This window comes from Plasmodium coatneyi, chromosome 5 (genome assembly GCF_001680005.1).
Source record: "Plasmodium coatneyi strain Hackeri chromosome 5, complete sequence".
Taxonomy (NCBI): Eukaryota; Apicomplexa; class Aconoidasida; order Haemosporida; family Plasmodiidae; genus Plasmodium; species Plasmodium coatneyi.
The window spans coordinates 257,123-282,302 of NC_033560.1; the positions used below are offsets into that span (position 1 = coordinate 257,123).

The 25,180-nt window shown below is 42.8% G+C and overlaps 6 protein-coding genes across 6 annotated transcripts; 3 read left to right on the forward strand and 3 right to left on the reverse strand.

Annotated features, from left to right (window-relative positions):
- Positions 1-332: 332 nt before the first annotated feature.
- Positions 333-3,866, reverse strand: PCOAH_00010290 (Translation initiation factor IF-2; the record flags this gene model as incomplete). Its single annotated transcript, XM_020057838.1, has 1 exon — positions 333-3,866. One exon carries the CDS (start codon positions 3,864-3,866, stop codon positions 333-335), a length of 3,534 nt encoding a protein of 1,177 aa, XP_019913636.1.
- Positions 3,867-5,044: 1,178 nt separating this feature from the next.
- Positions 5,045-8,314, forward strand: PCOAH_00010300 (Uncharacterized protein; the record flags this gene model as incomplete). The annotated part of the gene is made up of 1 exon (XM_020057839.1): positions 5,045-8,314. The coding sequence occupies one exon, from the start codon at positions 5,045-5,047 to the stop codon at positions 8,312-8,314; it is 3,270 nt and encodes a 1,089-aa protein (XP_019913407.1).
- A 502-nt stretch (positions 8,315-8,816) lies between these two features.
- PCOAH_00010310 (Uncharacterized protein) lies at positions 8,817-11,209 on the reverse strand (the record flags this gene model as incomplete). The annotated part of the gene is made up of 3 exons (XM_020057840.1): positions 8,817-10,781; positions 10,979-11,017; positions 11,195-11,209. The coding sequence occupies 3 exons, from the start codon at positions 11,207-11,209 to the stop codon at positions 8,817-8,819; spliced, it is 2,019 nt and encodes a 672-aa protein (XP_019913439.1).
- Positions 11,210-14,290: 3,081 nt separating this feature from the next.
- On the forward strand, positions 14,291-16,208 carry PCOAH_00010320 (Guanine nucleotide-binding protein; the record flags this gene model as incomplete). The annotated part of the gene is made up of 2 exons (XM_020057841.1): positions 14,291-14,785; positions 15,367-16,208. 2 exons carry the CDS (start codon positions 14,659-14,661, stop codon positions 16,206-16,208), a joined length of 969 nt encoding a protein of 322 aa, XP_019913626.1.
- A 1,353-nt stretch (positions 16,209-17,561) lies between these two features.
- Positions 17,562-18,560, forward strand: PCOAH_00010330 (Uncharacterized protein; the record flags this gene model as incomplete). Its single annotated transcript, XM_020057842.1, has 1 exon — positions 17,562-18,560. The coding sequence occupies one exon, from the start codon at positions 17,562-17,564 to the stop codon at positions 18,558-18,560; it is 999 nt and encodes a 332-aa protein (XP_019913372.1).
- A 594-nt stretch (positions 18,561-19,154) lies between these two features.
- PCOAH_00010340 (Ubiquitination-mediated degradation component) lies at positions 19,155-22,799 on the reverse strand (the record flags this gene model as incomplete). The annotated part of the gene is made up of 1 exon (XM_020057843.1): positions 19,155-22,799. The coding sequence occupies one exon, from the start codon at positions 22,797-22,799 to the stop codon at positions 19,155-19,157; it is 3,645 nt and encodes a 1,214-aa protein (XP_019913545.1).
- Positions 22,800-25,180: the final 2,381 nt, after the last annotated feature.

Here is a 25,180-nt window from a genome sequence, read left to right on the forward strand (position 1 = left end):
CCAATGGTGACGTGGCTACCTTTTAGGTAGGCCACTTTTGAAAGAATAAAAACAGGCAACACAAAAAAAGTGAAAAAAACGGAAAAATTATCGCAACAAAGGAACAGGACAACAATACAGTAACGCGATGAAGAATCAGAGAGGGAAAAAAAATATTTCCAGACGAACGAGCGCCAATCTGTGGGAAATCCACGCAAACGAGCGATAAAAGGTCCACACGTAGGGGGGATGTACATACAGCCCGCACGCGCAACGAATGTGCGTTGGAGTGGGGATCTCCCAAAAGGGATATCACCATGGCCTCTTCGACGCTGCCAAATTACACGACCAATTTATACGTTCAAGTCGAAGTTCTTGACCCGGTTGAAGAGCGGGGCCCGGGGCACCTTCCTGTAGGCCACGATCTCGTCGCCCACCTGGAAATCCTCCGATGGGGTGTTAAAAATGATGGAATTGACTGGACAGTCCTTGCTTAACTCCGTGGTGTTATCCTTATTCTTCTGCATGGACAAAACGGAAAGCCTCTTATGAATAATCTGCTTGTTCCTCATAACAGTGAAGTAGTGATTCACGTTGCATGATCCCTCCTTAATCGAAACGGACAACACTCTTTTCCTCTTCGACTTATTTTTCTTCAGCGTATAAAAGCCAGTTTTACTGACAACCATTCTAGAAACGGGTTCATACAGATGTAGCGAATCGAAGTAAAAACTACAAATCTTTTCTAAATCCTCAAATAACTTATAAATAATGTTGTGGGTTCGTAAAATGGCTCCGTTCTCTTCAATGCTCAGCTGTACACTTTTCTCTATGTCCACATTAAAGGCTATTAAAAATATGGGCTTCACATCACTGCAGTATTTTAAATCACTCATGTTAAAGGAGCCTACTCCTTTGGATACAACTCGGAAGGGTTCCCAATTTTCAAAAATTTTTCCATCCTCCACCATGTCATCTGTTAGCTTATTCTTTTTCACGTAATTCCTCTCTACAAAATTGTTAATATCGCAATATTTTTCTTTTTTTTCTTTTCTACTGTATTCGCTAATCCCTTCGAGGATGGCTTCTATGCTGCCTTCATCACCCGCCTTGATGATCAGCTGAACTTGGGGCAGTTTCGTCTGGCTACTCACCCCGCCATTAACATCACCACCAGCGTTGCTGGTAACCTTGGAGGAGGCAACCCCCCCATAGTAACTGCTCATGAGGCTATACTGCGCCACCTTCAATTTGTACTTTGCAACCCTTTGGGCGCTCCTTAAGTTACTCATTTCGAAAACGAGATCCCCATAATTTATGGCGTTATCCTGTGTTAGCGAAATGGGACTAACAATTTGGACCACCTCCGATGGGTAGGCTTCCTTCACCAACTGATTATTACTGTTGTAGATTTGCTTCACTTTTGTGTACATGTGCCCTATTAGAAGGTAGGAGTTTATTTTTAGCGTTCCTGATTTGCACACCATGGTGAGAAGCTTCCCCCTGGATGGGTCAATCTTCTTCTCCAACACGTATGCAGAACATAAACTTCCATAGTCGCACATTAAATTTAAAGAATCACTCAGTTGTAGAATACATTTTTGCAACCTATCGATGTTAATGTTTTCCTTTGCAGAAATGGGGACAATTGGGACGTTTCCATTTTCCTCCAACTCGGTTATCACATCATATGCTACCAAAGACTTGGAGATTTTTTCCAAATCGGACCCAAATTTATCTATCTTATTTGCTGCTATAATAAGTGGGATGTTAAACTTTTTGGCTAGCTGGATACATTCCACCGTTTCACTCATGATCCCATCATCCAGGGAAATTACTAATATAATCAAGTCGGTGCATTGGGCGCACCTCTGTCTAATTTTCTTAAAAACCGAGTGTCCTGGCGTATCTAGAAAAGTTATTTTCCTGTTCGTTTCGCTGTCAACCACTTCGAATGCGCCTAACTTTTGCGTAATTCCACCGACTTCGTTCTGAGCAATGTTAGAATTTCGGAACCGATCCAGGAGAGTTGTCTTCCCATGGTCTACATGACCGAGTATTGTTACAACGGGGTTGCGTTTTTTTAAATTCACATGGCTATATTTAAGCTTATCTATCACACCTAACTCTTCGCAAATGAGTTCCGCCACTTCCTTTTCCAACTTCGTATATTTCGTGACGTGCTCATTGTCTAGGATAAATTTACTCACGTTTATAATTTTTTCTTCCTCCATGGATATATGCTGACTCAGTGCATGCACAGTTATGTTGTTGCTGTCCAGGTGCTCGTACTGCAGGATGGATTCTCTTCCCTTCTGTGTTGCGTGCTGCGTTCTGCTTTTTTGGGTAGAATTCGTCCTGTTAAGTTGGATGCGTCCTTTATCCAGTGGAGGGGCATCTCCACCTCCTAGGATGGTACGCAGCGGGGGGGTCGTTAGCCCATGTTGGTCATCCATGAGGGTTCTCTCTTCAACCGTCTCCACTCCTTCAGACGCAGAGAAACTGCTCCTCATCACATGGGAGTTCTTCTTCTTCTCCTTCAAGTTCTGCAGGATCGATGAGATGGAATCTTCCCCCTGGTTTATTACCCCCCCATACAATGACGCGCTGTTCATTTTTTCAAAAACGTTAAAACTGTGTAAGCTGTTCGTTGTACAACTAGGTGACTTTCCCTTCCTGCTACTTCTATTTGTTACTTCTATTGTGTTTTTTCCCGCTTCTGATTTATCCTCCGAAAGGGTCATCTTCCCGTTTGGAGTTTCCCTTAAGGGGGTAGACAAATTAACATCTTCCCTTTTCGCTTGATTTTGAAAATGGCCTGAAAAGCAGGTCCTGTCATCGTCCGCTTCGGCCAATGCGTCACCACTGCCATACGTGACGGTGTCCCCCTGTTGGAGGTCCCACCCCGGATCAGGGTCGGCCCACACATCGTCATCAACAGTATGAGCAGCGTCTTCGCGTAAGGGCGATTCGCTAGTACCACCTTTGGGTGGCCCCTTAAAAGAAGGATAAACCGTTTTAACTTCTTCATTAGGATGTGCCCCCCCAAGGGAATCACTCCACTTGGCTTTCTCCATCAGGGTGGCATTACTACAAAAAGATTCTTCTGCGTGGGTAAAGTTAACTGGGTGTCTTTCCAACGGTTTTTCCTCACAAATGACCGCTTCAGTCACGCATGCTGTGGGAATACATACATTCGGATTATCCCCCGTTTGGCACACAACGGGGGGGTCCACATTTTCCCGCTTGATATGATCACTATTTTCATCGAGTGAATTCAAAAAGATGCTCATGTACTTTTCCTTCAAATGCGTATCGTAATAACTCATATGGTCATTGAAAAAGGAAGTAGCTTTGGAAATTTCGTCTTTTTTTGTTTTTTTCAATTTACTAAAAATGGTGCTCTTCTTAGCTTCTTTCTTTTCTTCACTTTTTGGAGACGCGTTTTTTTTCATGGGGTTGTTTTGTGGGAATGGCGTCATCCCAACAGAAGCACCAAAATGGCTACCCAAATTGACGCCCATTTTACCACCAAACGGACCGCCCAAGCCGCCCTGCACTGATGATGCCTCCCCCCTGGGAAAAATATTTTTCCAGAGAAGCAAATTGCTTTTCGGCTTAAGCGGACTGAAGGGTAACGTATTCACGTCTATTTTGGGGGCCCTATGTGGCAGGCCCAGACAAGCATCTGTTTTGTAATTTATTTCCTTCAGTTCTCTGTCGTACTGTTTGGAGGCTTCGATAATTTCCCTCAACTTTTCCGCTGCCTTTTTGTTCAAGCCGTCCTTCATGATTCTGCCGCTCTCCGTCTTCACCCCATTTTTTAGCACGTGCTCGTATATCCACAGGTTGGGGTCTTCGAACTTTCTCACCCTCGGCTTGGTCATTTGGGGGAGGCCGTTTTGGAGATGCGATTTTGTGGATGCGGTTTTGTTGATGCACCTTTGGTGAGATGTCTATAATGCATAAGCTTCGCCGCTCTTCCGGAGAACCTGGCAGAGTGATAGGATGAAGATATGCCTCTACCGTTCGGTTGGTCAGAATTTTTCCCACTACGGGAAGGGGCCGCTGCAGGGCATTGTCACAGGAAAAAAAAAACACAAAAAAAAAAAAAAACACAATGCACATGCGTATAGTTGTACATTTGCCAACTTCCACGTGCCCCTTCTTCATCACCGCTGCTACAACTTTGCAACTTTTTCTGAGAGCACAAAGTTTCCAGCGTCATCGAGAAGTTGTGCATCTAGAGGAACTCGTGAGAAAAAAAAAAAAAAAAAAAAAAAAAAGGAAAACTTGACTTATCTTTTAACTACATTTTGATCACCTTCCCTTGTGGGGTCCGACGCGCAGCTCCCACGCAGAAGGGAAAGGTGTTATAAATATTATCTCGGTTATCTTATTTTTTTCCAAAGGGAGCCCCATCACAGATTTTATTTTCCCTTGGGGTTGCTCAAACGGCGCAATTTATGCACGTCGCGTTGCATCATTATTTCCCCCTTTTTTAAAATGGCCTACATTTTTTGACCTACGCGGTTTCTTTGCGTCACCATTATATTTTACCGCGGCGCTGTGGGATATTAATTTTTGTAGCTCCGCTGCTGTGTTGGACTTTGCTATTTTTTGAGTTTTTTTCCGATTTGAACGACTGTTATATGTTTTTTCTTTTTTTTTCCTGTTTTTTCTTGTTTTTTCCATTTTTTGGCTGCCCGCGGACCAACCCTGCAGATCACCGCGAACAAAACGCAGTTGCGGAAAAGAATTATCCATCTGTTGGGTTAGCCAAAGTTGTTAGTAGCTGCATTTTCGGAGGAGGTCTCCCCCCCAATATGCGAATGCAGGGGTAGGGCTGTCACCATTTTCTGTTGACCTTAGCAACGCTGCGTAGAACAAATACAAATGTACGGCATACGTACGTGCATCTAGATTAGTGTCGTTTTGTCCCTTTATAAAAAACGTGGGACCCGTTTTGCAACCCAATTGAAGCTGCCATTTTTAATGTGGAGTTGACATTAACCTCATATGATACGCAGTGTTCCTTCACCGCCCCCCAACCGTAGCGCCAAAAATGAAAGTCAAGAAGGCGCGCATGAAGGGGGGCCCCGCCCACGCGGGTAAGGGGAAGAAGAAGCTTTCTTCCAAGGGGAGTAGCGCAAAGTCTAAAATACTACAAAGGAAGGCCAAAGTGATACCCTCAGGGTTGAAGAAAACTTCCATGGGGAAGAAGCCAGTTAAAAACGCAGGTAGTAAGCGATACAGCTGGTTATTCGAAAAAGGGGGGGAGAAGACCAAACCTGCTGCGAAGACGGGGCGAAAAACTGACCGCTCAGGTGGAGACTCCCCCAATAGCGATAACGACGAAGTGGACAGCCAAAGCGGAAATGAAATACAACATGAAGGAGGAGCCAAAGGGAGGAAGAAAAAGTTCGTTCTGTATAAGAATAAAAAGGGGAAGAAAAATAAGAACAAAGGAATGTTGAGCTGCTTCCACAATCTGGGTCTAAGCGAAAACATGTGCAGAAGCATATCAAGTAATTTGAAATATAACCGCCCCACGGATATACAAAAGTTGTGCATCCCAAAAATAATGCACAGAAAGGACATCATCTGTATAAGTAAAACGGGCACAGGAAAATCCCTAGTGTATGTAAGTACGATGATAGACCTCCTCGCAGAGCACAGTCAATTTTTCGGAGTTCGAGGTCTAGTGTTGGTACCCACAAAAGAGCTAGCCATTCAGATATTTAAATTATCAAAAAAAATTTGCAAAAATTTTTTTAACTTAAAAATAAATGTAATAATCGGTGGAATTAACTTGAATAAACAGTTCGATATGTTGAAGGAAAATTTAGACGTTCTGATATGCACTCCAGGAAGGCTGAGCTTCATATTGAAGGAAACAAATTTAAGTCTGGAAAAAGTGGAAATACTAATCATTGACGAAGCGGATAGGCTGCTCGAGTTAAACTATTTTAACGACATGAATATTATTTACAAAAGTTTGCATCGTACAAATAAGCAGACGCTACTAATCAGTGCAACTCTCCCAACGGATGTACAAAATTATTTCAAACTTAAGTTGAACAATCCGGAAGTTTTGTCTCTCAGTTCAGATAATACAATAAGTGATAAAATGAACTTACACTTTTTATTCACCAGGTCGTATGAGAAATATGGCGTTTTAATTAAACTTATTTTCCTTTTTAAAAAAAAAAAACTTGGAAAAACGCTCATTTTTTTTTGCACAAAATATCATATTTTATTTTTTTCCAAAATATTATCCTCTTTGAAAATTCCGCATGCTATGTTGTATGGAAATTCAGACACCTCCTTTCGCTTCGAGCAGATTAGAATGTTTACCAACAGTGAGGAGATCCAGTTTTTACTCGTGACTGATGTTGCTGCCAGAGGGATAAACATCACCAGTGTCCAGAACGTAATAAATTACAGCTTGCCTTTTTCTCCAAAACTTTTCATTCACCGTGTCGGTCGTGCGTGTAGGGATGACGCTATGCCAAGTGGGTATGCCGTATCGCTTGTCACCTACCAGGACGTTCTCTACGCTTATGAGATATGCTTCTTCATCGGCAAGAAACTCAAGTTTTTCAAACGCACAGACATCGCAAACACCACAGAAGTCGCCCAGACGAACGAACCCGTAGAGACCACGCTTGCTTCCCTTCCCCGTGACGTCGTCTACCTCGGATCGCTCAACCACGTCAGCGATTACGTCGAACTGGTCGACAACCAGAAAAACGCAGACGAGGAACTGGCCTCCCTCAACAGGAGCATCCTGGCTTCCTACAAACTCTACTACGCCATGAGGCCCAAAGTGTCCAAATACGCCAGCACAAAGTGCGTCAATAAAATTAACAAAATAGGAGGGGTATACAAACTGTGCTTGTTTTATCATCCAGATGAGATTTACGAGAATGTCCCTGCAGATGCGACAAGGGAGGATATTATCCCCAATGAAAAGCAGCCCAATGGGGAGGAGCTTGCACACGTGGATGGCATATCCGCCGATGGTGTGATTAGCTCACCGAACGAGGGGGACCCCCCTGGAGGAGATGCCACCATAACCCAGCCGAAGAGTTACACCCACAACGAACTCATGACGATCATACACAATTTCCAAAGCAATGACACCGGAAAGGTAAAAGGAATATCAGAAGACATAAAAGATAAGTTGAATAAACTGAAGGAAAGGATGCAGACGACTAGACGTGGCCGAAGTGCAGAACCCACCGATGACATGGATGAGCTCATGGGCGCCCTTGCCATGGGTCTCTCCGATGACGATCAGGGTAGCGATTACGAATTGGAGCAACTGTGGAAGGACGGTGAAGATGGTAGTGCAGGCCAAACGGAACCAAGCAACAAGCCGAAAAAAATGAGCAAAAGGGCGTTAAAAAAGATGAAGAAGCAGCAACAGAAAGGGGAAGAACCCACCAGTGGAGAACCAACGGAGGAGGGAGCATCTCCAAACGGAAGGAACAAAAAAAGCAACAACGATATAAGCTTCGATGATATATTAAAAAAAATAAATAAAAAAAAAATGAAACAAGAAACGGCCGCAGCCTTTGCCATTAAAACGCCCGGATTCGACTTACCTCCAGATGAGGAAGAAGAATTGAACAAACAGAGGTTCATAAAAAAAAAAGTTTGGGACAAGAGGAAGAGAAAATTCGTCTTACAAGAAATAGATACCTTTCAGAGTGATGGGTTCAAAAAGAAGGACAGACAAAAAGACGTTGGGGTACCTGGCAAAGGTAACCACGGAGGTACCGCAGCCGAACCCACCAGCAACCTCTACCAAAAGTGGGTGAAGCGCACAAAGAACCGAATCAAAAATGTAGGAGAGTTGGAAGATGAAGGAAACCAAAGGGAAAGAAAAACTTTTATGAAGACAAAACGGGCAAACCGCCATTCACGGGACGATACCACAAGTAACCAGCTGGACGACGAAAAGCAAACCCACTTGGAAATGCTGAAGCAGAACCATCCGGAGATTACCGATTCGTTGTCCAGAAACATCAAACTCACTAAGAAGCAGCAGAGGCTGTACAAGAAGTACCTCTCAGGCAGGTATATGGATCCAGAACCAAACTCCGCCCTGCATAAAAGTTTGCCACAGATGCAGAAGGAGAAGGCAAAAATGCTACAGAAAAAACTCAGAACAGATAAGAACTTCAGGGTGAGATATGCACGCATGAAGAAGAAGCGACATGAGCAGAAGCTGCGCGAAAAGGAGAACCTGAAAAGTGCACGTTCTCGTTCCCTGGCCATTGTTAAGAGGAAGAAAATAGGCAAGCGGGGGGGCAAGGGGCGGAAGTGATGCGATTTAAAGTGAATACACGAAAAGGGTGAACAAGACGTAATTTTGGATGTGCACAGATGACCCCACGGCCTGGCAGTGTGCACCCCCTGGTTTCATCCCAAATGAAGCTAAACACAGTTGTTAAAATGTCCCTTCAGAATTGAAAAAAAAAAAAAAAAAAAAAAAAAAACGCGCAAAATGGACAGGCCCCGCCCACATGCTGCGTTTTTTTTGCGTACAAAAAAAAGGGTACTAAACAAATGAGGACAAAAAGACGAAGCGAAAGCGCGTCATGCATAAGAACAATGCATACGAACAATGCAAGCCCATCGTGAAAGCAGAGGACGATGGCAACACGTGTGCGCCTGTTTAATTGGACACATGTAGAGAGGGATCCCCCGGAATGCTATTTATATGTGTGCTTTTTTTTTCATTTTTTTCCCCGTTTCACAATCACGTTCGCTGACCCCCAACAAGGGGATACCTGAACCGGGGTCCCACTTTTTCATCCCCCCAAACATCACGCGTTTGTATTCTTCAAATAATTTTTCAAGTTGTTTATTCTCTTATCCAGGTCATTGAAGGAGATGTTTAGAATGTTGGATTCTTTCAAAGGGTTATTCACAGCTTTGCTCTGCGTTCCCCCTTTGTTTGGGTTCCCCACCGTCTCAGCGGCTTTCCTACCATCGCGTTTGCTGCCATCACGGCTTATATCACTGCTGCTGGTACTGCCGAAGGACAGGTCACAGTAATCGCTGCGTTTCGATACCAGTATGTCTTTCCTCCTTTTTAACTCCTCTAATTCCTTTTTAAAATTTTCCTTTATGTCTGAATCTACGCTTTTTTTCATATTTTCTAACACGTTTTGTCGCTGTTTCGTTTGGTTTGTTTTTAGCTGAGTTTTACCTCTCGACTCGGTGTGGCTCCCCTTGGCGTTCGAATTTGTCTCGTTTTTTTTTTTTTCCTCCTTGCTGATTAGGACGGTTCCTGTGGTAACGTCCTTGGCCCGTCTTTTCGAGGATACCCCGTCATGCTTCTTCGCATTAGTGGAAACAACGGCAGGCATAGTGGCAGGGGTGGCCATCGAAACGGCGGTTGGCTTCTTCTTCTCCCTCTGCTTGTCCAAATACAGTTTGACCCTTTTAATGGAGTCCCCACTGTCACTGTCTTCTTTATCGTGGTTCGCATTTTCCCCCTCCGCTGCATTCACCTGGGAAACGCTCGGTTGCCTGACCTTGCCGCAGCTAGCCATTTTGTTCAAACTTGACTCCCGTTTAAACGCATAAGGTGAGGTGTACTTTTTGCTAAGGATTCTCTGGTGGTGAGCATAATCGAACAAATCGCAGTTTATTTTTTTTCGCACTTCTCTTGGGGTTAACTTGCTAAGTTTTTCTATACTGAACTGTTTGCCACACGAATCTGCCTTCGCTTCCGCGTCTTTTGCTCCAATGGGTCGTTTCTGAAGAGATGACGAATTCCGATTAAGCAGTTGTTGATTGGTGCCGGAGAGGATGCTCTGCTTGGAACTGTAGTAACTTTTTATGTCCTTTGCAATGGTAGTGTTTATATCAGTAGACATGTTACGCATATGCTTGCTATTCGAAATGAGGTGGCTCTTCAGCTTAAACTTGGATGTATAGGAAGAGCAGCTTCTATTGGAGCGGAAGGAATCCGATCCTCTTCTCATAGGAACAACCATGCGATCATCACTTTGTTTGTCATTTTTTACATTCCTGGGAATAGGAACGGGGTGAACGAAATGTTCCCTCGAATGGCTTTTCAGCTTGTTGGATCGGTCCATGCTTCCACTGGTACTATTAGCTGGTTGTACCTTCGCCGAGTGAATCCTCCCATTGTGATCACCCCTTCTGCAGGTGTCACTATACCTGCCGCTAAAATTGCGCACACTCATTCGCTTGTTGTTGTGTATACTTGCGTTGATGCTTCTCATAGACACGTTTGAAAATTTAGCCTCAGAAGTGTTGTCTTCATAGAGGTGACTGCGGATGCGATGGCGGTGACGATCCTGATCTGGGTGACCACTGTAGTGAGCACCGTCATACCTTTGTGCAAACCCCCTGTAGTTGTGGTGGTAATTTCCCTCCGAAATGTTTCCCCTTCTGTACCAGCCGTCATGCTTGCCATCTTCTGAATTCACTTTGTTCATCCCACTCTGGAAGGAGAACCCACTATGGTGACTTCGCACAGAAACACCCCTCTGGTGATTTAAAAAAAAAGTATCGTTCTGTATAATCCCTTTTAACCTCTCTATTTTCCTCCTCAGATATTTTATTTCAATTCTGTAGTTCATTTCTCTGAGTTTATAGTCTTGTATTTCTTTTTTCATTTTATATATGTATGCCTTCATTTGTTCTTTGCTGAGGTATCTGGCTTCGTCGTAGTAACTGTTCATGTGTTCTCCCTGCGAGCTTGGGTCGGAGAGCCCCGCTCCGTACGAGGTCGTCCTCTGCCTTCGGGGCCGCACCTTCAGGGTTAGCACAAGGGATAGTAGCAAAATTAGTAGTAATGCTACTAACAGGGGTGGTGTATCATGCGGGTTGCATTCACCCCCCGTGGCCATATCACACCACTATTCCACAAAGACACACACATGAACACACAAAGAAGGTGCCATTTTGATGGGCATAAAAAAGGGAACCCCCCCTTAGGCTGCTCCCTCACCTGGTAATTCATTCTCCTTAACGGCTCTTTCGACGATCTCTTCGGGTAGGCAGAAAAAAAAAGAAAAGCATGTAGAACAAGAAGAACGAAAAAAACATGTTACGCGTGATAACACGACCCCTATTCGCTACTCACGTGGGGGCCAATTTAGACCTGTCTGGTTACGCTCCGACGTGGAACCCCCGTATAGCTAATGAACCAAACTCGAGTACTCACCTTTCGAACCTCCATCTTAGTGCGTCCCTCCCCCAAAGGGAGCAGGCTATTTAGGGAAAGAAATGCCTCCAGGGGAGCATCATAAATTATGTCGTTTGGGCCCGCTCCTTAAATGGTGAAAAGGTTCTCCAGTCTTAATCTTACGCTAGGCGTTCCTTCTCCTGCCACATCTCCTCTTGTGTTCTTCCCTTTACAGGTTTATTTTATTTTTAGTATTATTTTTTTCTTTTTGTGACAAGAATGAAGCCAAAAGGATGGGCTACACACGGATTAACAATTGCTGTGGGGGGGTTAAAAAAAGTTTCGCCTTAAGAACATCTGGAAGGAAAAACCTTCACCCTTTTTCGATCGTAAAAAATGTCTTTTTATTTGAATTTGTCACACTACATGTGTATGCACATCGGGAAGGTAAGAACTGCATTTATTTCCCCTCTTTTTTTTTTTTGCTGTTTTATGCTTAAGAAGGCAAGTGTGCTCGTGCTCATTCGCGCGCCTATGCGATTATGCCAATTTTTAAAAAGTGGAGAAAACCGAAAAAAAAGAAAAAATTGCCATGTATTATGGAAACAAAAAAAGGCAATTTGAGCACATTTAATTTAATTACACCTTTATCTTATTTTCCCGCATTGTTGTTTCACATGGCTATGTTATATGATGTGTTAGCCCCGCGTGAACGAAGTAAAAAAAAAAAAAAAAAAAAAAAATACAGTCAGTACAAGCCTTACGAGAACAGTGAATTACACCGTGTTGATGTTAACACTGTTGAAGCGAGATAATTAGACATTCGTCCTAGCAACCAACGAGGGGTACAAAAAAAGGGAAAAAAGGAAAGCAATGTGTGCCACTGAATATGTCACGAAGAACAAAGAAATACTTATCCACAAGCTATCACTTTATGCTGCATCTTCCCCGGGGGAGACGCAATTTGTAAGAACAGCTTTTCTTGAATTTTCTTTTTTTCCTCACCCCAACTTTATTTGCTTCTCTGCACAGTGTGCCATTTTATAATTGCACGAACATGCTATATAAATTTCGCCCCCGGTTGGAAAAGTTGCTGCCACTCGGCTCAATTAATGGGTGATCATTCGCTACAGCATGTTCCATATAGACCTATAATATGCACACACGCACGAGTTAACAACTGTGGTGACGCAACAGCAGAGCAGTCGAGAGACAAACATGGGATAGGTCTAACAATTGCCAATTATCCTTCCAGTTCAGCACGTGTGTACTTCTGTTTTGCATTTCCGGGGTGGAAGAGAATAAAAAAAATTTCTATTCACGAGGACCTGCACACAAATTGGAACAATTTAACCATAACAGTTACGATCCGGCGCTTACATATATGCGTACCACTTTGTGCATTCCTCCAAATGGCCACTTCACCAATTTAAGCTTCATCATGCAGAAGGGTACAACTTCCCGTCACATGCGCATCCATTCTGCGTAGCTTTTTTTTTTTTTTTTTTTTTTTTTTGTTCCTCCCTTTCGAGGAGTTTGCACTAAGGGGACCATGCTGCGTAATTTCCTACATGTACTGCTTATCCTCCACGTCGCTAATCAATGTTCTTAATTTTTTATCTTTTCAAATAGCACCCTCTGGGTAATCAATTTTTTTGGCACCCACCCCAAAGGGCAAGCAATTTTGTATGCCTATCGTTCCAAGCGTATTTCCACGTTTATAACTTTTTCCTTTGACAAAAAGAGGTGGGCTACGGAAAAGGGGGTCGAGTATAGGGAGCACCAACCAATTCCTTAAAATAATAAAGGTGAGGCGTAAAAAAAAAAGGTTTGCTATAAATGTTTCTCTTTGCAGGGCTGTCAAGGAAATATACGAGCGTGGCAGCTGTTGCACCCCCTCAACGTTAGCGTGTTGCCTCTTATGACGTGCTGCCAGGCGTGCTTGTAGGCATCCGTTTTCCCCCTGCATTTTCACCCCTTAAAGCGCCGAGGGGCACTCACCCTCAGCAGTCTGTACATAGATATGCGGTACATATACATATGCACCATTTGCTAGAAAATACGTCGCAATAGCAACATACGGCGCAAAAATAGTTTTGCCATTTTTGTAGTGGGCTCTGCGAATTCAAAATGGAAACATGAAGGGGGCAATTTTCATCTTCCCAATGGGATAAAAATAAAACCCCGCTAATCGGTGAATGTAAATAAATAATAGCCCCCCCCTCGTAGAAGGCATATGCCAGCCAGCCCCCCCTTTTTTTTTTGTACTTTATTTTTTTTTTCATTTCAGTGAGTGAATTGCCCCAAGTGCGCAACAGTTTTTTTTTGTAGTGTCATCCCTTGGTGGGGGGTTGGAAAATACGCCTCTCCCCTACTTCTTCGGCTTCTAACCCTAGCACCGTATATACGTTATAAAGTATTATAAGCGCAGAAGATATTATGTATGTTATGTATGCGACGGGACCCTATATGTGTTTTCGCAAACTGTATCGTGCAGGTATGGCGTAGGTGTAGCGAACCGCGTGATTAACACGGACGTTTATTTGTACATATTCATATGCCGTACGACGCACTGCTCTCTTTTCCTTTTTTATACCAACGTGTTTACTCCGAAGTCGACGTACTGCCAACCCCTATATTTTATTTGGTTTGCAAAAAAAAAAAAATAAATAAATAAAATAAGGTCAAGCGGGAGGAAACAATTCGGGCATAAAAAATTAAATATTTGAAAAATAAAAAAAAAGTTACAAGGTTACAAAAAAAAAGTTACCAAAAAAAATTACAAGAGGAAGTTACCTAAATAAAGGAAACGAATTATGTAAGAAGGATAAAAGGAACACGAACCTTTTCACTTCGTATTGCAGATTTTCATTAAGTTTCCCTTTTTGTTTTTATCCCGCAATTTTCCTTCCCCCTTTTTCACAAGTAAGAAACTGTACAAATACGTGTACGCATAACGACGTATGCATATACATTATTCGTATGCATGACTCTACGCCAATTGTAGGAGGAGCCACAATTGTGCGAAAATGAGTGCCTGCAGATGATTGATTCGCGTCGCTACATCATGTGAATGGGGCGCAGCGCGAGGGTATAATCTTCTAACTGCGTCATTCACGTATATTTTTGTACTACATATATGCAAGTGTACGCATGTTATGAAGCTGCCCAGGGAGGAACATTTATGTGCTTACCATCCACCCCCTCTTCTATTTTTGTACATATAAAACCAGCGCGTTTTTTTTTTTTTTTTCGTTTCACGTATATATCCTGTTATGTTGACGTGCCAAATGTGCCTTCCGTGTTGTTACGCCATTTCCCCCTGTGTTGCTCATTTATATGCCAACTGGAGGAAGCACTCTTCCGCCAAGCAGGGGTTTTTATTTATATTCATTTTTTCTTTTTGATGCTCCCCCCGTTTTTACTTTACCAAACATACCCACACATATCGCCCCTCCCCCCCTATGTAGATCCCTGTGTCAAATTTAAAAAATAATCCAAACATGGAAAACATAAAGGAAGCGGAAATATCCCTAAGGGGTGTTCTGGAAGGAGGACACAGCGACTGGGTGACGTCAGTGTCAACCCCCACTGACGCAAAGTTAAAAACCATTGTGAGCGCATCCAGAGGTAATGCCTAGTGAGCGTATGCAAAAAAGGGAGGAGCGTCTTACATTCGCGCACACAATTTTTGACCTGTACCCACGCTGTGCAACTATTCTGCGTATCCATCATGGGAAGGAGCGTTTAATACCGTGTTTACCCATGTACTCTCAACTCAGCCGTGAGGGGTCATACCATCACGGTGCCACTTTTGTGGACTCACTCATTCAGTTGATCACCGCTCAAACGGAGCAGCCAATTTGTGACCAGCCCCCTGCCCCGCTTCCCCTCGCAAAGTTTTTGTAAACTTTTTTTCTCTCCATGATGACAAGCTTTATCCCAGCTCACTCTGATATAAATAAAATATGAAGAGTTGTACAGCTCAAAAGTCTGATAAGTAGAAAATGTAGTTAAGAAAACGTAGCACATGCGAGAAGGGGTAGTTTATCCAAGGGGAGTGATTGTAAATTTGGCATTGTTCATTCCTCTTTCACGTCTGAGTGTTGGGTGCGGTTGCCTTCGTTGCCGCCTTACCTGCCTGTTTGCCTATCCATTGTTTAATGGCCTACTCACTTCACACCGTTCCTCCTTACATATGCGCCCCACAGACAAGAAGCTAATCGTGTGGAACATCAACCCCGATGACGACTCAGGAGAAATAGGAACCGCAAAGAAATCCCTGACGGGGCATTCGCAAGCTATAAACGATGTGTCCATTTCGTCGGACGGGTTGTTTGCGCTGTCCGGATCATGGGACCACTCAGTTCGATTATGGGATTTGTCCTGTGGAGAAACGATTAGGTCATTCATTGGACACACTTCTGATGTTTTTAGTGTCTCCTTCAGTCCTGATAACAGGCAAATCGTTTCCGCCAGCAGAGATAAAACAATTAAACTATGGAACACCTTAGCTCAGTGTAAGTACACCATAACAGAACAGCAACATACGGACTGGATTACTTGCGTGAGATTTTCTCCTTCACCAAAGCAAGCCATTATTGTTTCTTGTGGATGGGATAAATTAGTTAAAGTATGGAATTTAAAAAATTGTGATTTGAATAAAAACTTGGAAGCACACACAGGTGTGTTGAACACAGTCACCATTTCACCAGATGGCTCATTATGTGCATCCGGAGGAAAGGACGGAGTAGCCAAATTGTGGGATGTCAACGAAGGAAAGCATTTGTACTCACTAGAAACTGGTTGTACAATAAATTCACTTTGCTTCTCTCCATGTGACTACTGGCTCTGTGCAGCAACGGACAGATTTATAAGAATATGGAACTTGGAAAGTAAGCTTATCATTTCGGAAATATACCCAGTGAAACAATCCAAAGTTGGATTACCCTGGTGTACTTCCATCACCTGGTCGGCAAATGGCCAATTCTTATTTTGTGGTTCCACGGATGGAAATATTTATGTATATGAAGTGAAGAAACAATCCATTTAGGGGGATAAAAAAAAAAATGTAAAAAAAAAATCTGAACTGTTCATATTTTTTTTTTTTTTTTTTTTTTCTCATTTTTCCTGCCCCATCTTTAATGCATATATATATGTGTATATATGCACAGCGTATTCTTACGTATTTCCCATTCCTACTTTTCCCAAACGAACAATTAATAATCTTATAAAACTTACATTTTTAGAAAATTAGAGATATGAAATCTTTCTGTGTGGACGGCTGTTGTGCCTCAACAAATGAGCAGTCGCTCAGAGAAGGGGGCACCCCCTATCCTTTCCACAACGTCCTTGTCAGGTTCAAGCTGACACAACGGTTGTGTGCGCGTATGTTCTATTTGAATATTTTCCCCTTATGCAAGTGCGTCCTTTTTATCAGGCGCCTGATCGGTTCAGTGGGAGGAAACCTTAACAGCCTACAACAGTTTCACCTTCCAACGTTTGTGCAAATAGCACACACCCCAGGGGAGTGTCAAAGGGGGGAAATAACTCCTTAGAGAGAACTCCTCTGCGCCTATTGATGCGCTGGTGAAGGAACCCCATTTTGGTTTACTTTACCATGTCACATAATGCCAACTACAACGGTGAGGAACAAAATGCACTCCTCATATTTTAATGCTGTCGATTGGGATGATTATTTATGCCGCTCTGTGTCCAAGTCTCGGCGGGCAATTCAGCCAGCTAGACGACCTCGATCGCTTCGGTCACTTCAAACCACTTGGATCACCTCGACAAATGTACTGCCCCCTTTTGCAAAAACGTGAGTATGTGCAAAACGCGCGCTAATGAGCGGCATACCATTTACACTTTTAAATTTAAAAAAAAAAAAAAAAAAAGCAGCGGCCGCAAAGCGATGCTTCATTTTAAAAGGGGCAAAGAACTTTTCGCAAAAAAAAAAAAAGAGGCCACTGTGTGGACGTTCATTTGCACCTCCCCATCATTGCACTGCGCTACTTGCAAAGGGAAAAAAAAAAAAAAAAAAAAAAAAAAAAAAAAAAAAAAAAAAAAATACTCGCAGGGAGAGCACCTCCTTACAACATTTTTACGTTTACCAAATTTGTGTAGCATCGTAAGTGGTGAAGAAGAGAGTGCATTTTTTTTTTATCTTCTTCCCTCCAAATAGACCATTCGGATAGGAAATCGTAGGAAAGTCGCAAAAACTGGGACGCTTTCCTTTACCCCCCAAAAAAAAAACTGCATCCTCCTGCGAAGAGGCGACAAATCCACCCTCCATTACTGAGACAACCCATGTGGCCAAGGCGTACACGAAAACGCACCACTCTGTAGAAAGGAAACATGTCACGCGTCCCCCCCATTTGTTTGCCCGAAGAGATCAGCGGCGAAAATGTATATGCTATCGGATGAGGAGGTAGCCTACTCTAACAGTCTGTACAGTGGGGAAACCGGGACGGAGGCGAACGGTACTAGTGAGGAGCAGTCCCATGGATACGAACGGAGCCAACTCGACAGCTTCGACAGGACAGGTCATACACGTGGGAAGGCCTACACGTATAACAGATGGCGAAAACGCGCACATCAAAGTGTGAGCCAAAGTGAAGACCAAAGTGAAGGCCAAAGTGAATACCAACAGGAAGAGGACTACAGTGAGTATGGGCGTGAAAACCAGAATATGTACCAGCTTGAGTGTGAAAGTCCGCCCCAAGGGGAAGGCGAACTATTCAAGTACGTCTGCATAGCATCGATAGAGGACGCGGAAATTTTATTCAAGTGCAGCTTCCTTCCCCACGATTTGGACGCCGCCGCGAATTACACCATAAAAAAAATATTGGGCGCTTCGAAAAGGAAATTAAATCACTGTAATAAAAAAATGCTCAACTGGGACAACAAAATTATCTACTTCACAATTTGCGCGGAAAAAAAAATGGCCTTCTTCCTAATCGGACTGCATATGAAAGCTTATTTCAAAAATTACGCATTCGAGTTTTTAAAGAAACTGGAAATATATACCAAGTCCGATTTATTTTCTGGCCAAAATTACAAAGCCAAAAATATTAACCCCTCCAAAATGCACACCACGGAAGCATTCTTACAACGCACAATTAAAGGCATAAATAAATGTTGCCGTGATGAAAAAATTATAGCAGTAAAACAAAAGCTACACAAAATAAATTCCGTCATGAATAATCACATCGATAATTTATACCAGTCCAGGGGAAATATAAAAGCGCTCAAATATAAGACGCAAGATATGTCCAAAAATACGTTGCACTTTGTTCAAAATAGTAAAAAATTGAAAAGAATTATGTTCGTGAAGTATTGGAAGACGTATGCCCTCCTGGCTTGTTTCGCCATCATAGGGTTTAAGGTCTACCGATCCATATGATGGAATTAGTTCTTTGCACTTTGTTTTGGAGGTGCAATCGGCTGACCAATGCATATTTATTACGTTCAGTTTTCTTCGACGTTGCACCGAGGGGGGGAAATTGGCCTCCCCCCAATCATTGTTTGTAGATTTCATTTTGTCTAGCAATACTAGCACGCCTGGTGCCAACGCGGTGCTAAGTTGCTTCTGATTTGTTAACTCCCTTTTCAACAAATGTTCATTTCGCTTTTTTTGAAAACTCTCCCTTTTTAATCGAATGGCACATACATTGACGGGGTCCTCGCGGCAGGTCGAATGGAAACAAAAGCTGCGAGGAGGGGAACTTCTTTTTTTTTTTTTTTTTTCCATTTTCCGCTCGTCCTAGTTTGCTCCTCCCGCACGCGCCTGCAAAACAGGGACGTTTCGAAGGATGCCGATTGGTCTTCCCCGTTCTTCTTTCGATCAACCAGAGCTGGAGGGGTAGTATTTTCAGTGACCCCACGAAGATGATGTTGCTTTTTTCTACACCCGTTTCGGTGTAAACACAGTAGATGATCCAACGTGTGTAGAGAGCTTGCTCATCCCATCCGTTTAGGCGATGTATTGCCCCCTGGGTCATTCCTGCTCGTCCTTCTGTGTACCCCCCTCGTTCACTGATTCAACCTGCTGGTCGTCTTCATTTCCTAGAAACCCCTCCTTCTCGATGGATTCACTTTGGGCATCCAACTCAAGCAGCTTCATTTTCTTCTTCTTCTTCTCCTGCTTCAGTTGGTTAATAAATTTGTGAATTTCCTCCTTCAGTTCTGGCATGGGTACGAGCTGTTCCTTGCTGAGGGGTGCTCGGTTAAAGGGATCATTGGGTTCACTCATCAGGTGCCTCTCAATATTCTTCCGATCAATGACAATGCCAGATGTGGGTAGCAAAACGGGATCTAACATAATGTCTTGTAAAATCGGATCCAAATATTTATCCGGTATATCATCTACGTCGTCAAACAATTCTACTTCATCCTTCATGTCGATTATTTGTTGACAGAAATTTTTAAATTTATTCAAGTCCTCTTTACGTAGTAGTCCTTCCCTCTTGCATATGTAGTAAGCCTTGTTGAATACCTCTGGCTTGTAGTACCTTCCTTCGTTAGCGATTTCTCTGGTAAGTAGCTCCTCATTCTTTTTATCCGAGTTTAGTAAAAAGAGGTACGATTCCACTATACTGGTGAGCCACAATTGGGGCCTAAAATTATACTGTTCCATGTTCTTCACCTTTATGTTTAAACACTTTGGTCCGACCAGATAATCGAAGTAACAATTCAGACAGGTAACTATTTGCGAAAGAATCGTATTCGACGTGACAATACTGTTTGGATAATTCTTACAAAGAAGATTTAAAAAAATGCAAGACTTGTAACAGTAGGTAATAATCATCTTAGTCCTGGCTGCTAAATTTCTCATGCTTTCATTCGTTATGTCCGTTCCGACGTTGCCTCCCCCTCCGTCCTCATTATCACTGTTGTCACTGTTGTACGAATCGTTCATGTTAGCTGCACTGTCTTCCAAATCGCTTCCTCCGTAGGGGTTCAAAGCACTACTAGCACTAGCATTCGACACCCTACTGTTGCGTGTTGCGTTGGCGTAGGTATTTGAACTTCCTCCGGTGCCCGTATTGGTTGTCCCCCCCACAGTGGAGGTGTCCCCCCGCTCCTGGTCGTCCCTCTTCTTATCCTCCCGACGCTTAATCTCAGACAAGTAAGAGACCACCTCCTCCACCAAAAAGTTTACATCGTTCAATAGCAAATGAATCAAGTGCACGAACAAATTATTGTTCTTGATAACCAGCTGTGTAAACTGATCCACATAAATCTGGTTCAGAAATAGGCTGTTAAAATTTTCCACGATGCGAACCCTAGTTTGCATCCTTTCCGTATACTCCCCCTTTTGAGACGCAATAAAAACATACGTCAATGATTTTATTATATACTTCCTCGTCAAATCAGATTCTTCTATAATTTTTTTCATGTTGTCACTTCTGTACAGGTAGGTGAACGTCTTCGGAGCGGCTTCGCACCTGAGGTGGATGCTCTTTATGTGGTTCTCGCTCAGCATGGTGAAAATGCAAAAGGCTAGAAACAAGTCCACGTTTAGGTAACTCAGGAAATTTTCATTCCCTGGACTTTTAAATGTGTCCAATTCGTACAACAAGTAGATTATGTCAAATATATCATTTAGGAAAAAAGTCGGGATGATGGAAAACTGGGGCGATGCAAAAAGGTGGTCATCCCCATCATGGGGATTCCTCCCTAAGTTATCACTTCCTGATTGTCCCTGTGCTCCATCCGTCCACCCATCTCCCTGTGGTAATTCCGCACGTCTGTCCTCCTCATCTCGCTTTTCGGCACCTTCCTGTGGTTCCTCCACTTGGCCCTCTGGCACATTCGCGCCAAGGGAGAGACTACCAAAAGTCTTACCCCTCCTAAAGTAATTCCTCTCATTGGGAGGAGGACACGACTTCAGCACCAGGTGGGTGAAGTTCCCATTATGCTCACTCAAACTGTTCATCATATCCATGCAGGCATTCCCTTCCATGTCGTACAAATATGCCACGTGCAAAAAGTACGCTATGCTCAGATGCAAGAACTTAAATAACAGCTGAATAAAACGAGAGCTGTACAAAAAAATCTTCCACGTATGTATATTCATATAGTAAAAATTCTTATCCTTTGCATTTGGAACTTCCTGCACAATCCTGATAAACTCATCAATGGCTGGTTTGAAGAAGACACTGAGAGACTTAAAGGTGATCCAAAAGATGGATGTTATAAATTTAGGTTCCTTTCTAAAACATTCTGCATTTTTTACTTTTTCCTTTATCTTCTCTACGTTGGATTTTTCCTCAAAGGAAGATTGGTTGGTTATATTTTTTAACAGAAATTTAGAGAAAGGATCATCCCTCAGGAAGAAGAACAAGTCAAAGTCGCTGATCTTGTTCATCGTGATGGGTTCACACAGACAGAGGAGAACCCAAAACATGTTCAGGCAAAAGCCGTAGGAATTCTCTCCTAACAATTTTAAAAACAACCCGTATGATGCGTCTAACGATTGGGGGTATGTCGAATAGTGGTACATAATTTTCGTCTTCTTCTCATTCGAAATGATAATGCAAGCTAGCCATAGGAGGACTCGCTTCTTGCTTTCGGCACTTCCCTTAAGTAAATTTTTTATAATTTCCACGCAGTTCTCCAGAATCCAGTCCGTGTCCCTCCTCAGCATGACATACGTATTTTTCAAAGCACCCAAGGTCATCTTATTCAGTGAATTTGTTGCACTGTTGTAGAAATATTTATACATAGCAATTTCCTCCTTGTTCGTCACATTTGGCATGGTTATAACGGTGGGGGATAATAATCTCCCCAGGAGGCTATTCAGTTGGAGGTTATACCCGCACGAGTTTATTTCCTTATCCTTGCTACATGGTTTTTCTGGGGCGAACCCTCCATGGGTTGTAGAAATTGCAGCCTCCCCTGTAGCGCCCTCCACCCCGGACAAAGCACAGTCCCTTATCTTGTCCCTCAAATTGAGATGCAAAAAGATCGACTTACTATAAATTATATGTTCCGCAATTTGCTTAAAGCTGGAGAGAAACTTTAACAACACAGCCACATCATTTTTCGGATAGACCAAATTTCTTCCATTCAAATTTTCGAAAATGAGATCCACAATGGGGGTAAAAAATTTATTCAGTTGTTTATCCTCCTCTTTTTCTTCATTCTTATCATTCTGCTCAATGGCAAGCAGAAGCTTTTTTAAGAAACGAGAGGTGCATGAATCCTTCAGGAATTCATAAAAGGTGTTAACCCGTTCTTTTACTGGGATGTTTACCTCTGGGTACACCTCTAGATTTTCCAAATAAATTATTACACTATTGATTAGCTGATTGTTTATCTCATTCGTTACATCTTCTAGCTGTTTACTCTCCAGCTGTAGATGTTTGAAGAGTGTTTTATCTGACAACCTAGATGAACAGGAACACAAATAAGTTAGGCAGTTCTTCTTCTGCTTATGCAGGTACGCTATTTTGTGTAGCAGGATAAAATATAAGTTTTCTATCTGTAAAAAAAATGGTGGCTTCTTCTCTTTTTCCGTTTCGATCAATTCCTTTTCGTACGACTCTAGGTGCACCTTGGTGGTGCTCGCCTCCTCCTTCCTCAGACATATTTGAAGGGCGCTCTGCAAAATCGCATCCTCTTTTACTTTGTCTAGCATTATCTCTTTTCCTTTACGATGATGACAGATCAGTCTGTGTATGTGGGGACAGTGCGGCAGTCCTTCCCCCTTGCGTCCTACGTTTTTTCCCCTTTGGTGGGTACTCCGTTCGGCTCCCTCAAAGCTGGACGATCTGTGTGCACGAAACCGGGGGAAAAAAAGGTCCTAATACCGGGGATGTTAACCCTCCTTCGGCCAACACTTTTCCTTCTGTTATGTGTTCCCACCCTACACAGGTTTCTTCTCCCCTGTGTCGAAACAAGCTCCGCACTGTGTATCTCCTCTGCGATGATCAAATATATGCTCCTTCCAGCGTTTCCCCCCAAATTAAAATCGGTGTGCATCTATTCGTCAGTGCGGTGATGAGGCCTACGGAGGGATGCTGAAATGATATGTTACTTTACTGTTGCCCTCTTCGGAAAAGGTTGGGTTATTTTTTGTTACCCCTCCTAGCTGCTTCACGTTTTTGCATTCTTCCGAACTCGTTGGCACATTTTTTTTTTTTTTTTTTTTCCTTTCCTTAAATCGCCAGTTTGGCACTTTATTATTTTATTTATTTTTTTTTTTTTTCAGCGCCTCCGTCCGACTTCAATTTCGCGTCCGTTCGTCCATTTTTTTTTATTTTGGTGACGTACATGGCGGCGTATTTTTTTTTTACCCATTTGGGCGGCTCTGTTTTTGGTGCGCCTGTTTTGTGCCCTATTTTTATCGGCCCCATATTTCCGCCCGTGTTTAAATCAGCCCCAATTTTAAACGCACCTGGGGGATTATGCTTTTTTCTTTTTTTTTTTTTCCCCCCCTGGCGATTTGTTCCCTCGTTGCGTAATCACCACTTGGAGATCCGCTTAAACGGCGCAAGTGCATACAAAGGAACCTAACGTAAAGAAATATACCATCAAAGGAAAATAATTTTTGCGAGATCCTACACGCAGAGAAATTTTTACAAAACGAAACAGATGGTGGGTGGGTGTGCACAGGGATTGTATGAAAAGTTGCTTTTTTTTTCTTTTCTCGTACTTTCTATGCACCGTTAACACTTTTTTTTTTTTTTAAAAGGAGGTTGTCAATTTTTGTCCTTTTTAGGGGTCACACTGATTAGGCAGCCACACATGTAGAGGTGAAGAGGGACACCTAGATTGCTGTTCACCGGGATGACGAACCTATATGCAGGGGCACACACAGGTATGTACGACTATGTAGCTGCCCCTAAGTGGACATTGCCTTAACCATGAATGGGGGAAAAGAAAAATAAAGTTGCCGTCTTGTTGGTAGACCTATTTGTGTCTTCCTAGTAAGGACATGCTCGTTTATATGTGTTCTTTTTTTTCTCCGTCTAAATTTGTTACGTAGATGGTATTCCTTTTTGGCCCCCCTTTATCTCCCCCTTTTGCAAAAAGGATCATTAGAAGGGGCACCTCTCCCATGGAAAACCTGCCACACCCCGTTATATGAACAAGCTGTGAGAGTGGGAAAGGACCCGACACATCGACTCTCCGGTGATCACTTCTTCACCTACTGTGTACCTTGCTGCGTCTACTTTTCCCATTTGTCTACACATGTAGACTTCAATTTCGCTCGAGAGAGGCAAAACTTACTTCACCTGCGCTATGCGAATTAGCCACATTTGGGGATGCACTTCCCTACGATGCGTCCCACTCTTTGTCACACCACTAAACCTATAATAACACCCATTTGGTAACCTAACAAATAGAGTGAAAGAGAAAGCGGAGTTATAATTTTCCTTCCTGGCCGCTCACTCCTACAACTGGTACATTCAAAAAGTTTTTTTTTTTCTTCTTCTAATGACTACCCCAGTATGTTACACCCAGAATGATAGAGGCGTAACTGTCATTCTCCCTACAGCACATAATTTAAAAAGCTTCTGCGTATGTGTGTGTGGGGAGTTAGTGCTTCTTATTAGTTCCTCATGGGAAGCGGCCCATAATGTGCATATGCGCGGTGTTCAATGTTTCTTTCGTCACCCGTGCAGAGAAACTGGACGCATTCACTAGCCTTTTTTTTTTTTTTTTTTTTTTTTTTACGCCTTGCCTATCAGGAAAATGCATCCCTGTTTGCTTATCCAACAGATCGTTTTTTTTTTTTTTTTTTTTCCATCTTGAGCATTACCTAATGGGAGCTAGGCATATGTTCCCCCTGTAAGAGAAGTTAACATTAGAATAATTTTGATACACTCATGGGAGTTTCTTTTTTTTTTTTCTAGTGAGTGATGCACTAGGAGGGATTGACCTGGCCTGTTAGAAGATGGCACTGAACATGTACAGCACACCCCCTGGGGGGGAAAAAAGAACAAAATAAAATAACTATAATAATAATAATAGTGTGAAAGTAGAACGCAGCGAGGTGGCAACCCACCCACTAGA